Source organism: Vigna unguiculata, chromosome 5, assembly GCF_004118075.2.
Source record: "Vigna unguiculata cultivar IT97K-499-35 chromosome 5, ASM411807v1, whole genome shotgun sequence".
NCBI classification, from domain to species: Eukaryota; Viridiplantae; Streptophyta; class Magnoliopsida; order Fabales; family Fabaceae; genus Vigna; species Vigna unguiculata.
Window position 1 is genome coordinate 28,496,387 of NC_040283.1, and position 12,441 is coordinate 28,508,827.

Below are 12,441 nucleotides of genomic sequence, written 5' to 3' on the forward strand. Positions count from 1 at the left end.
GTTGTATCTATAAATAAGACTTTTCCTATCAGTAATAAGACATCTATAAAAGGGTTGCTCCATATTCTCTCATTATCTATTCTTCCTTTTCTTCTTTCATCTATTATTAGCTTATCTTATAACAATTTATTATTTATTTATATTATGTAGAATACTATTTTGATATTTTTTATGTAATTATTTTTATTTTCTAACTCATTATTATACCGATAATTTTATCACTATAATTGTATAAAAAAGTTTTATTTACTTTAATATAATAAGTTAAAGTAATTTTCATGAATTTTTTTATCACCATCCAACATATATTAAAGTTCAAATGAGAGATATATATGTTAAATTTCAATTCTTATTAGTTTAATTTTTTTTTTTGTGTGATTTTGATCAGGTGATATATTATAATTTTTATTAGTGTACTAAAAAATATATTTCTTTATAATTTAAAAAGTTGAAGTAAACATACATTTAAAATATTTTTTATTTTAAATATTTGTTTTCTTTTTATAAATTTTTAAATGTATTTTTAAATTTTATTAACTAAGTAATATTAACGTTTACAAATTTACTAATGTTTTAGATCTCATAATTATTTCTTTGGTATATAAATTTGAAAGATATATAATTATAATTTTTTTTTAAAATTTTGATATTATAGAAGCAAAAATACACTCTTTTAATATTAAATGTTTAATAATGCTGTGAATATGAGATAACAAAATCCATTTTTTTCTCCAAAATTAACATGGGATAGCAAAACTTATCATCTTAATCATAATGTCTTATAACAAAATACTAAATTAAAAAATTTAAAATTTTAGGAACTTAATATACTCAAAAATTTAATAAAAATTAAATTAAAAGTTTTTAAATTTACAAAAACTCAAAACTTCATATTTTAATAATTAAAACATAATATTCTTTGAATGCTTAATGTATAATCAATTATATTTTTTTATTTTAATGTCAAATTATATTTTTTAATAATTGATGTTATCTTTTATATTACATTTGTTAATGATAAATCATTGAACATGATAATTAAGAAAAAAATAATATAAGTAAGCAAAATAGATTTTATAAATTGATTTTTGTGATGTTGACATATTTAAAAGTAGAACTATTATTAAATTTTGACATTTACTATTTTATATGAATAAATTTATTGGTTCAAATTCTTTTAAAAGTATGGAAACACATAAAATAAAAATAACAATGAAAAACTCATAAAAAATAGTATGACACGCACCTACATTGATTTAAGAGATAATCGACTTAATATCAATCATTTTCCCAAAACATTCATTTTCCATAAGAAGAGCCAAACTGTAATTTTCAAAATCTATTTTAGTTCCCGCAAATGCATATTAATTACGCCCACAATTATTCAAAATATCTCATAAAACCATGTCAAATCCGTGACAATCAGAGGTTATTAATTTTCCAACACCCATTAATTTTGATGCATAGGGATATAATAAATTACCAATCAAAACACACCAAATCATATGAGACATCAAATGAAAATCAAAGTTCTGAAGATGTTACGTATTATAAGAATAATAATAAATGATATTAAAATAAAAGAGAGAACAATCCTAATGCTGATATTTGTAGTTGCAAACAAAATAAGAATACTTATCTAATTTTCTGTTCTAACAATTTGCCCCTTCTTTCCCTAAAAAACTGAATCCAAAGATTAGAAATCCACATGATACTAACCCCAATGGCCATGACCACCACCAAAACCCACGAGACCCAGGCCCAAGCGGGAACAAGCCCACGCGCGCCCCCACTCGCGTAGAACGTCACCATCCGGTACATGAAGTAGGGCCCAATGAAGCCCCTCACAACGGAGTAAACCGCATAAAACGGCGGCGAGAGCGCGTCGTAGAACCTCGCAGCAAAGGGATCCTCGCGACGGCGCGCGCCGGCCAGGGTCCACGCGTTCTGGCACGCGCTGGTGACCTCGGCGAGTACGAGGAGCACGAGGACGGAGAAGGCCCCGTGCGATACGGCGTGACGGCACGTGAGGACAACGAAGAGCGTAGCCACGTGGTGCGCGATGAAGAGCACGTCGCTCGGGTAGAAGGCCACATAGTGGAGCAGATCCGTTAGGAAGTAGGCGGCGCTGAAATCAAGGACCAGCTTCTGGAAGGCGGTGGTGGGCGCTGCGAAGCCCCGCTGGTCGTCGGTGAGAAGGGCGGCACTGCCGAGAAGCGCGGCGGGGGTGCCGTGGAAGATCGAGATCAGGCAGCTGGAGAATTCGGGTCGGATCTTGGTGGACTGTTTGCGGAAAACGATGAAGTAGCCGACGAGGTAGATGGCCAGGAACATGAAGAAGAATGGCAAAATAACCCAGCTTTGCAACGACGCTAACGAGGTTCCCATTATTTTTTTGTTTTTTTTTTTTTTTATGAAACCTTGTTGGAATGGAAAACAGAATATTCTGGGTTTTTATTCTGACGCTGTGGTTGTGTTTATAGTTTTATTTGAAAGGAATGTGGTTTTGGTGAAGTTAAAGGAAGCGTGAACGCGATAGAGAGAAAAATGGAGATTTGATGAACTAAGGAATCGAGTGAGCAAAGCAAGCAATGGATCAATGAGATAAACGAGTTTGATGAACAAACTGGACTCGTTATCGCTTCCTGGGCTCTTAATGGACTCAACCTATTGGAGTTTACATATTACATTTTTTTTAAGGACTTTTTCATGCACCCCATATTTTTCTTCCTGCACCTCCACACTTTTTGCCCTCAATAAATTTTGTTATGACAGCAAGCTTAACTCATTAATATTTTGTTCTTCTCAATCTTTGTATTTTCTCTCCTATATTTAATGTAAATGTAAAACACATAGGAAGAAGTGGTTACAAATACAAGCAACTGTTTCTAATTTTAAACAACTACAAAGTTTGTGATGCATTACAAATAATATTTTTTGCAAACACCTCTCTACCAATGCAATTCTGATAATAATTAATGGAAGTTGTATAATTATATTATAAGTTATTTATTAAAAAAATTGTTCTTATGTAAATTCTTCAAAAAAATTATAATTTTTTTTAATTCAATAAATTTTGTGTTTAACTTTGTACATATCCGGCCATAAGTGAACAATGGTAAACATTTATTCGAGATAAGAGCAAATTATGCTGTTTAAAAGCAACTAAAAAATATCAGGACTTCACTAATCATATACTCCAATAAAGTAATCAAGGCTTTACAAATCATATGATTCCCTATTCCGAGAAACGAAACATCATTTCGTAATTTAAACTCGAACCTGTAATTCTTCATTTCACCGATTGCTTTGATTCCAACCACAATCAATAAATAAACATTAATAAGCATAATTAATACCCCATATCTCCTTTCCCATTCAATTCTCCATTATCAAACAACAACCAATCTATTTTGCCAAGTTACACAACTCATCAATACCATTTTAGAACCAACAGAAGAACATTAGAATATCACTGATTAAGCTAAACCCGATAACTTCCCCACAATTACAGAATTCAACTACACCTCCCACCCCGATTTCTAATTGACAATATCATCATAAACTCTATTTAAGGTTTCATAAATCATTAGTAAATTCAATCTTGGTATCAACAAACGTTATTGATCAAACAATGAAAATTAGTAATATATTGAGAGTCACCGTTAACTGTCGTGATATTACCTAATTGAATGAACACGGAACACGGCCATGTCTACAAAATCTTACAAGAAAAAACAGAAAGTTATACACGAAATCATTTAAGTTTGTTATTGTTACTGTATTATTGTATTAACAGTAAATGATGTTTAATTACTCTTCAATATTATTTTCATAGTTAGTGGTGGATCTTAATCACAAGTTTTGGAGGGCTCAAAATAATATAATTATTTAACCATTAAATTGTTAGATCATTAATAATGTTTTAAAAATTGGTTCCTCTAACTGAATAAACGAAATTAAAGGAAACGTCACGCGATAAAGTATAGCAGCGTAATCTTGGGGTCCTTAACGCAACCCCTACAACCTGGCACACCACATGAAACACTGGATGAAGGTTCGCCAACTGTGGGGGTAAAGCTATTTCATAAGCTACTGGCCCAATCCTCCTCGTGATCTGATACGGGCCAAGGAACTTGGGTGAAAGCTTCCTTGAGCGGAGAGCCCTTCCCACGCCCGTGGTTCGGGTCACCCTCAAGAATACATGATCTCCTGCTGCAAACTCCAAAGGTCTCCTCCTACGATCAGCATAGGCCTTCTGCCTACTCTGAGAAGCCAGCATCCTATCTCTCACCATCCTCACCTTCTCGATGGTCTGCTCTAACAACTATGGTCCAACTAATACTGCCTCCCCATCCTGATACCAACAGAGAGGAGTCCTACACCTCCTGCCATAAAGAGCCTCGTATGGCGCCATGCCAATGCTCGCATGAAAACTGTTGTTGTAGGTGAACTCAATCAAAGGCAATACTTCATCCCAAGCTCCCAGGTGGTCCAATATACATGTCCTCAACAAGTCTTCTAATGACTGGATCGTCCTCTCAGACTGACCATCGGTCTGAGGGTGATAAACTGAACTCATGGTGAGCTTGCTACCCATAGCACCCTGCAGCGTCTGCCAAAACCGGGATGTGAACCGTGGGTCTCTGTCGGAAACTATGCTCAAGGGCACTCCATGAAGTCTTACTAACTCCTTAATGTACAACTGGGCCAGCTTGGCCATAGACATCCTCAAGTTCATCGCCAAAAAGTGAGCACTCTTGGTCAACCGATCCACTATCACCCAGATAGTGTCATGTCCTCTAAAAGTCCGTGGAAGATGAGTCACGAAGTCCATGGAGATGCTGTCCCATTTCCACACCGGTACCTCCAATGACTGTAGAATGCCACCGGGCCTTTGATGCTCCACCTTCGCCTTCTGACACGTTAAACAAGCTGATACAAACTGAGCCACATCTTTCTTCATTCCCTGCCACCAGAAAGTTTCCTTGAGGTCCTGGTACATCTTAGTCATGCCAGGGTGCAAGCTAAGACGACTCTTGTGTCCTTCCTCAAGGATCAACTTCCTCACCTCAGCATCATCAGGAATACATACTCTGCCTCAAAACCTCAGTATGCCATCATCACTCACGGCAAAGTCTCTGGCTTCCTCTGATCCAAGTTGTTCCCTAACTCTGTTCAGACCAGCATCCAACAACTGCCTCTCTCTGATCGAGCCCAAGAAGTCACTAGATATAGCAAGGGTACTACACCTAATGGACTCGGACCCCAACTCCACATGTATCCTCATGTCTCTGAATTTCTCTAGTAGTTCCACCTCCTTAATCATAAGGTGTGCAGTGTGTACCGTCTTCCTGCTTAGAGCATCTGCCACTACATTTGCCTTCCCCGGGTGGTATAGGAGCTCGAAATCATAGTCCTTGAGGAATTCCATCCACCTCCTCTGCCTCATGTTCAGCTCCTTCTGATCAAACAAGTACTTTAAACTCTTGTGGTCGCTGAACACTCGAAACTGAGCACCATACAGATAGTGCCTCCAGATCTTCAAGGCAAAAACTATAGCCGCCAACTCCAAGTCATGAGTGGGATAGTTACGCTCATGTATCTTAAGCTGCCTCGAAGCATATGCCACTGCCTTCTTTTCCTGCATCAAGACGCAACCCAGTCCAAGATGAGACGTGTCGCAGTAGACCTCAAATGGTTTCCCCACATATGGAATTACCAATATAGGAGCACTCGTTAATCTCCTCTTTAGCTCTTGAAAGCTCTCCTTATACTTGTTCGTCCAAGTGAAGGGTTGGTCCTTCCGTGTAAGCAAAGTCAGAGGCGCCACTATCTTGGAGAATCCCTCTATGAATCTCCTATAGTAGCCCGCTAACCCCACAAAGCTCCTGATCTCTGTGGCTGATTTAGGACTTTCCCACTTTACCACTGCCTCGACCTTTGTCGGGTCCACTGCAATCCCCTGAGCGGATATCACATGCCCCAAAAACTGAACCTCATCCATCCAGAACTCGCACTTGGACAACTTGGCATACAACTGCTTCTCTCTCAAAACACCAAGCACCAACCTCAGGTGTTCTGCATGCTCCTCCTGAGTCCTGGAGTAGATAAGGATGTCGTCTATGAAGACCACTACAAACTTATCTAGGAAAGGTCGGAAGATCCTGTTCATGTAGTCCATGAACACCGCTGGGGCGTTGGTCACGCCAAAAGGCATAACCACATACTCGTAGTGGCCATACCTGGATCTGAAGGCTGTCTTCTGCACATCATCAGCCTTTACCAAAATCTGGTGCTAACCTGACCGCAGGTCTATCTTCGAAAACACTGATGACCCATGTAACTGATCCATCAAGTCGTCAATCCTCGGGAGCGGATACTTGTTCTTGATAGTCATCTTGTTCAGTTGCCTGTAATCCACACACAGGCGTGAACTCCCGTCCTTCTTCTTCACCAACAACACTGGTGCTCCCCAAGGCGAAGTGCTGGGTCGGATGAATTGTTTCTCCATCAAGTCTTCTATCTATTTCTTGAGCTCTACCAACTCTGCTGGAGCCATGCGATACGGAGCCATCGATATCGAACCTGTGCCTGGGACTAGATCGATGGAGAACTCCACCTCTCTACTGGGAGGCAATCCCGGTACCTCCTCCGGAAACACATCCACAAAATCCTGGACGATCGGTATCACAGACGTCGTCTCCCCTCTCTCCACCTCCATATGCGTGAAGACCATGTAACACTGCGCACCGTCCTGTAGTTCCCTCATAACACCTTGGAAAGACACCAACTCAGGCTCCTCTGAGTCGGGAAACAACAACTTCTTCTCCCGACAGTCTATCAGAATGCGATTGGCAGAGAGCCAATCCATCCCTAAGATCACCTCCAACTCCTGTAGAGGTAGGCAGATTAAGTTCACCCTGTACCTGTGCCCCTCTACCTCCACTGGAAGCCTAGCACACAAGGACGACGTCCTGACCAAACCCGACGCCGGAGTAGACACCGCAAGCTCACACTGCAGCTCACGCACCGGCAAACCCAACCGTTCCACACAAGCAAAAGACACAAAAGAGTGTGTCGCTCCAGAATCATACAACACACAACATCTCATCCCAGAAATCACACAATAACCCATAACAAGGTTACCTGAACCTGCAGCCTCAGCTCCGGTCATGGCATAGACTCTGCCCGTCGCCTGAGGCCTGTTGCCTCTGTCCCTCCCCTGATGCTGCTGGGGTGCCTGAACTGGAGGGCGTGTCGCTGCCCTAGAAAGGTTGGGGCAATCCCTCCCAAAGTGGCCTTCCTTGCCACAGTTGTTGCACCTGCGGTAACCCTCCCTGCGTGGACAAGCATACCTCGGGTGGGGTCCTCCACATGTGTAACACTACACTCGACCCTGCTGAGAAGGAAGACCCCTAGACCCCTGAGACTGATGGTGTGGTCTATCATATGGTCTCCTCCGCTCCTCATGTCTGGGCCTGGACCCAGATGGTCCACCGATCCTCTGATGCGGTTGTGGCTGCTATGGGCGTTGACCTTCCACTTCACGCTTCATCTTCTCCATCACTCTGGCCTTCTCTACCAGAGCAGCAAAGTCCTTGATGGACAAGGGTGCCACCATCAAGCGAATATCTCCCCTGAGGCCGTTCTCAAACTTACGGCATCTCCACTCCTCATCCAGTGGCAGTGTATAGAAGCGGCTGAGATGCTTGAACCTCTCAGCGTACTCAGTCACGGTCTTCCCTCCCTGGGTCAACTGGAGGAATTCCACCTCCTTGGCGTACCGGATGCTGTCAGGAAAGTACTCTGATAGGAATCTCTCCCTGAAAATCTCCCATGACACGGGCTCATCCCTCTCCTCCAGGATGGATCTGGTGCTGCTCCACCAATGCTCCGCCTCTCCCGTGAGCATGTACACAGAGAACGCCAACCTGTTCTCTGCAGGGTACATCTTCGCATCATAGATGCGCTCCAGGTCCTTTAGCCATTGGTCTGCGGCGTCAGGACTAGTCTTCCCGTCAAACTTCGTCGGGTGGTGCTTCAGAAAGTCCTCCAGACTCCACTCCCTAACTGCAGGTCGTGGTTCAGGACCAAACACAAGGGCAGCCGCCCTGTTCTCCTCCAACTGGCGGAGGGCCTCCATGTGTTACCGATGAGCATCCTCAGCAGCTATCCTCGCAGCCTCCATCTGCTGCATCACAGCCTGTTGCTGCTCAAGCGACGCCGCCTGCCGCTGCATGGATGCCTCATGCTGCTGCATCATCGCAGCTCTCTATTGTGCCATCGCTGCTACCATCGCCTCTATGGCTCTGGCGATATCTGGTGCGTCCCCCTGGGATGATTGAGAAGCTCGACGAGGAGGTGCCATAGTCCACTGGCACACAGAAAATCACTTGGTTAGACTCGATAAAGATAAGAATTTTCACTGAACACTCAGAAGACACACAGAGAAAGCTAAGCGGACATCCAAGTCCACAGACCTAAGTAATGACCGCTCTGATACCATAAATGTAATGTCCCATTTAATTATTAAACGAAATTAAAGGAAACGTCACGCGATAAAGTATAGCAGCGTAGTCTTGGGGTCCTTAACGCAACCCCTACAACCTGGCACACCACGATGCCAACATAAAACAGATACAATTCTAATAAGGTGTGTAGAGTAAGAAATCATAAAACGATACAGGGGCCGTAGCCCTAAAGAAATCATGAATAAAATGACTCCAGCCCAGATGGCTAAGCTACTGAATCACCACTCCCTTGCTGACCACGAGAACCTCGCCCATCTGCTCCCATCAACCAAGTTGATGATCATCGCAAGGAAGAACAGCCACATACAACACAACCATGCAACAAAACGGGTAAGCTAGAGCCAACACATACTCATCATACAGTCAAATATATTTTCATCATCTCACATCCATATAACAACCAAACATGTTATGACTCTTCATTCAATACACTACGACTCGACTCGACTCGACTCATCCGGATACGTATAACTTGGTCAGATTCAGCGGATGCTTGCACTTGTGGTGGATACCTCTGCTCGACCCTGAGCTGCTCGATCTTGAGCTATGTGTTACAAGTGTTACGATGAATAAAATCTCCCTCACCACAAGGTTAGCCCTTACTGGAATTCAGGCCTCCTGCTACTCTCACCACAGGAGTCAGTCCGCTCTAGGTGAGACTAACTGGCTCCTCAGAGTGTTAGGATGCAACCTTACCTTGAATCCTTACCTAATTATACAGATGGGGCACCACCATGGACACCCACTAACAGGGGTCATGGATTACGTCCCGACCACTGAAGCGCAACCCCAGAGATCTCACCTAGAGACCCCAAGGAATTACACGCTGACACGGACCAACATTCATAAAACAACATTAGGAGAACATCAAAAGCATGTTTACAATTCCATACCCATCCATGAGATTTATTCCTCATACGCATCACATTTTGAATCCATACCACTGATCATCACCATCCCATGAGTCTAGGGTCTCATCTCATGTCAATACCATGTTCCTTAAATTTCAAACCACACATTCATTTCGCATGCTAAGTCTCATCCAACCCATCATCCACAATTCATGAATCATGCCAAAAATATACTTCACGCTCCATTATATACAGATCACTCCTCATACAATCACACTCAACCAAAACAAATCATTCAGGGACCAATAGACATTCAAACACAGCACAGTCTCGCCCAGCACCTCGCTCAGGCTGAGGGGTCTCGCTCAAGCGAGCCACCCCCTCCGCCTAGGCGAAGGCACAAGAACAAGAGCATAAGCAACGCGGGATCTCGCTTAAGCGAGATCCCTCTCGCTTGAGCGAGTTGCCTGCTCGCCCAGAAGTCACAGCGGGTCGTGTGGGCGACCATTCGTGGAGGAAAAGGCTTAGGCGAACCTCTGTTAATCTCGCCTAGGCGAGACTAGCTCGCTTGGGCGAGTTTATTAGTGTCCGCCACTGTTTTCACCTGCAACAGATGCAAAGACATACCGCAAGCAACAATCCCACCGTATCATACATCCAAATCAACAGGTAAACACAAAGAGAATCACCAAGCACACAAAACAGCATACTCGCACCAAACAAACAGAGGATTCTAGCTTCCTGTACCTGGAATAAGCTAGCAAACGACCCAACACGCCCCCAACACCGAACGCACGAGCACAACAGCTCAAGGAGCGAATGAAAGAACTGAAAAGATAGCGAAACAGAAGCACGATATGGGTTACTTGGAACCCTAGCTGTGAAAGGAACGAAAAAGGAACAATGGAGACGAGAATGGCTAGCATAGTACTTACATGGAGTAGGAGACAACTTCGAACTAGCTCGACGACGGCAAGTGCCTAACCCTAGCAGAACGTACTTTTGGCGCACTAAGGAAGGTGACGGCTACGATTCTGAAAGAGTGAAAGTGAGTGTGGGATTAGGGCAACATAGTAGGATCTTATATGCTGGGCCAGCCCTTAGGCCCACTTACAAGGGCAGCCCACTAACTTTAGGGCAGAAATAAAAATGGGGCCTTACAGTCACAATTAAAAATCAGTTATGAAAAAACATATAATACATTATTTTTTCTTCTATATTTATAAAAAAAGTGAATATATCAAAGGCATATGAGATAAAAGAAACAATGTTAACTATTAAATTAATATTTCATTATCAAGTAAGATAAAAGATAATTACTTTTCTTTTCTTCAAAAAAGAAATAAGACAAATGAGAGATGAGAGAAAAAAAATTGCCTTTTTTCTTTAAAACAAATATGACAGTGAGAAATGAGTACAATTTTTGTATAACAAGACAATAAGAAAGGACATAAAAAAATATCTTAATAAATATTTGGTTTAATTATTCTCTTGGTTATTGTTTTAGTTCAAAAATGTTAAATTGGTCCTCCAATTTTATTTAGTTTCAATTTGGTTATGAATTTTAAAAAACTGATGCAATTTGGTTATTTTCATTAAATTTCTTGAAATGGAACGATGCTTCTTCATTAAAATTAAAGTTGTAAATAAAGATAGTTTGTTTTGTTAGTGTAATTAACATAATCTCACTATCAATCTTGATGAAAATCATTCATCACTTCAATAAATTTAACGAGAATGATCAAATTGCATCAATTTTTCAAAAGTCAAGATCAAATTGAGACTAGAAAAAACTTGATAACTAACTTAACATTTTTAGATGAAAATAGTGACCAAAAGATTAATTAAACCTATATATTTTATTCTTTATATATTTAATTTTATGTTTTATTATCTATTAACATTAATTGGTTATATTTAATAAAGAAATAAAAATACAAACAAATTAATTTTCATTTATTTATAAAATATATTATCTATAATTTCAAAAATTTTTAAAAAAAATTCAAAAATTTCAAAATGTATATAATTTAAAAAAAATGAAAGTATATTAAAAAAATATACTTGTCCATGGCCCCTCCCAGCCCTTACAATGCTCCGTCGTTGTTCATGGTCTTCATGATCTTCATCGACTTCATTGATGATGTAAAATTATAAGATACATTCATTCACTATTACAATGTAAATATTAAAAAAATACAAAGTATTGAAAGTTCTTATTTTATATTAACGTAAATATAAAAAAAATACATATCAAATCTATCAATACAATGATCTTCATAAAGCTTCTGAACTTTTGAATGAATTTGTAAACTTCTGAGTGAATTTCTTAGAGACGTTCCAAATGCACTTGAGGAACATTACACAAAGGAGCAAGTAACTCATACATTCCTATAAAATAAGTCAATAAAGAAATTAATGAGTCAATATTTTCATAGCAAATAAAAATGAAATAAAATGAGCTATCCAAAAGTCAGGAAACCATATTCATGGAAAAATTTTGACTAAAATTTTTGTACCGTATGGCCTATCCACATTCCTAGCCAGACCATCGGTCGGTGGCCCAAGGATAAGCGGTCGAAGGCCGCTCACTACAGGCAAACAATTCCTTGGGTTGTTGATGTGGCAATTTCTCCGGAGTGATTTAAGGGAGCTCACGACCCGAACGGCCACCGTCGTTCATTCTAGTGGAATTTGGTCCCCATAACATAATTATGGGGCCTTCGACAGAATGCACGGCCCTTCGGTCAGGCGGCTGCACCAAAACTAAATCAGTACGCTAAAATTAAATTAAAGTAATATAAGTCATTACTAAATCAAATATACAAGAATTCAACTGTTTATTTTGTGTTGTGTTTTAAAGGGTACGCTAATTACTTCATGAAACCATTTTCTTTTGATTTCTTTTAAGGTAGGTTGTGTACTCAATTAAAATGTCCAACCGTGTATTAAAGACAAACAAATTTCAAATAAAATCAACAGAAACATTTTTTATCATTGTCAAGACATCTTCATTTTTAGTCGAGTTGTTAAAGCTCTTTTTGAAGTTTAAGCTT

General features: G+C 40.3%; 1 protein-coding gene across 1 annotated transcript; it reads right to left on the minus strand.

Annotated features, from left to right (window-relative positions):
• Positions 1-1,530: 1,530 nt before the first annotated feature.
• Positions 1,531-2,826, minus strand: LOC114183642 (TLC domain-containing protein At5g14285-like). The gene has a single exon (XM_028070725.1). The coding sequence runs from the start codon at positions 2,386-2,388 to the stop codon at positions 1,636-1,638; it is 753 nt and encodes a 250-aa protein (XP_027926526.1). The 5' UTR covers positions 2,389-2,826; the 3' UTR covers positions 1,531-1,635.
• Between the last annotated feature and the right edge of the window lie 9,615 nt (positions 2,827-12,441).

What these genes read in the sequence shown, in the direction of transcription:
- LOC114183642 (XM_028070725.1), bottom strand. Translation starts at nt 2,388, where the DNA reads ATGGGAACCTCGTTAGCGTCGTTGCAAAGCTGGGTTATTTTGCCATTC.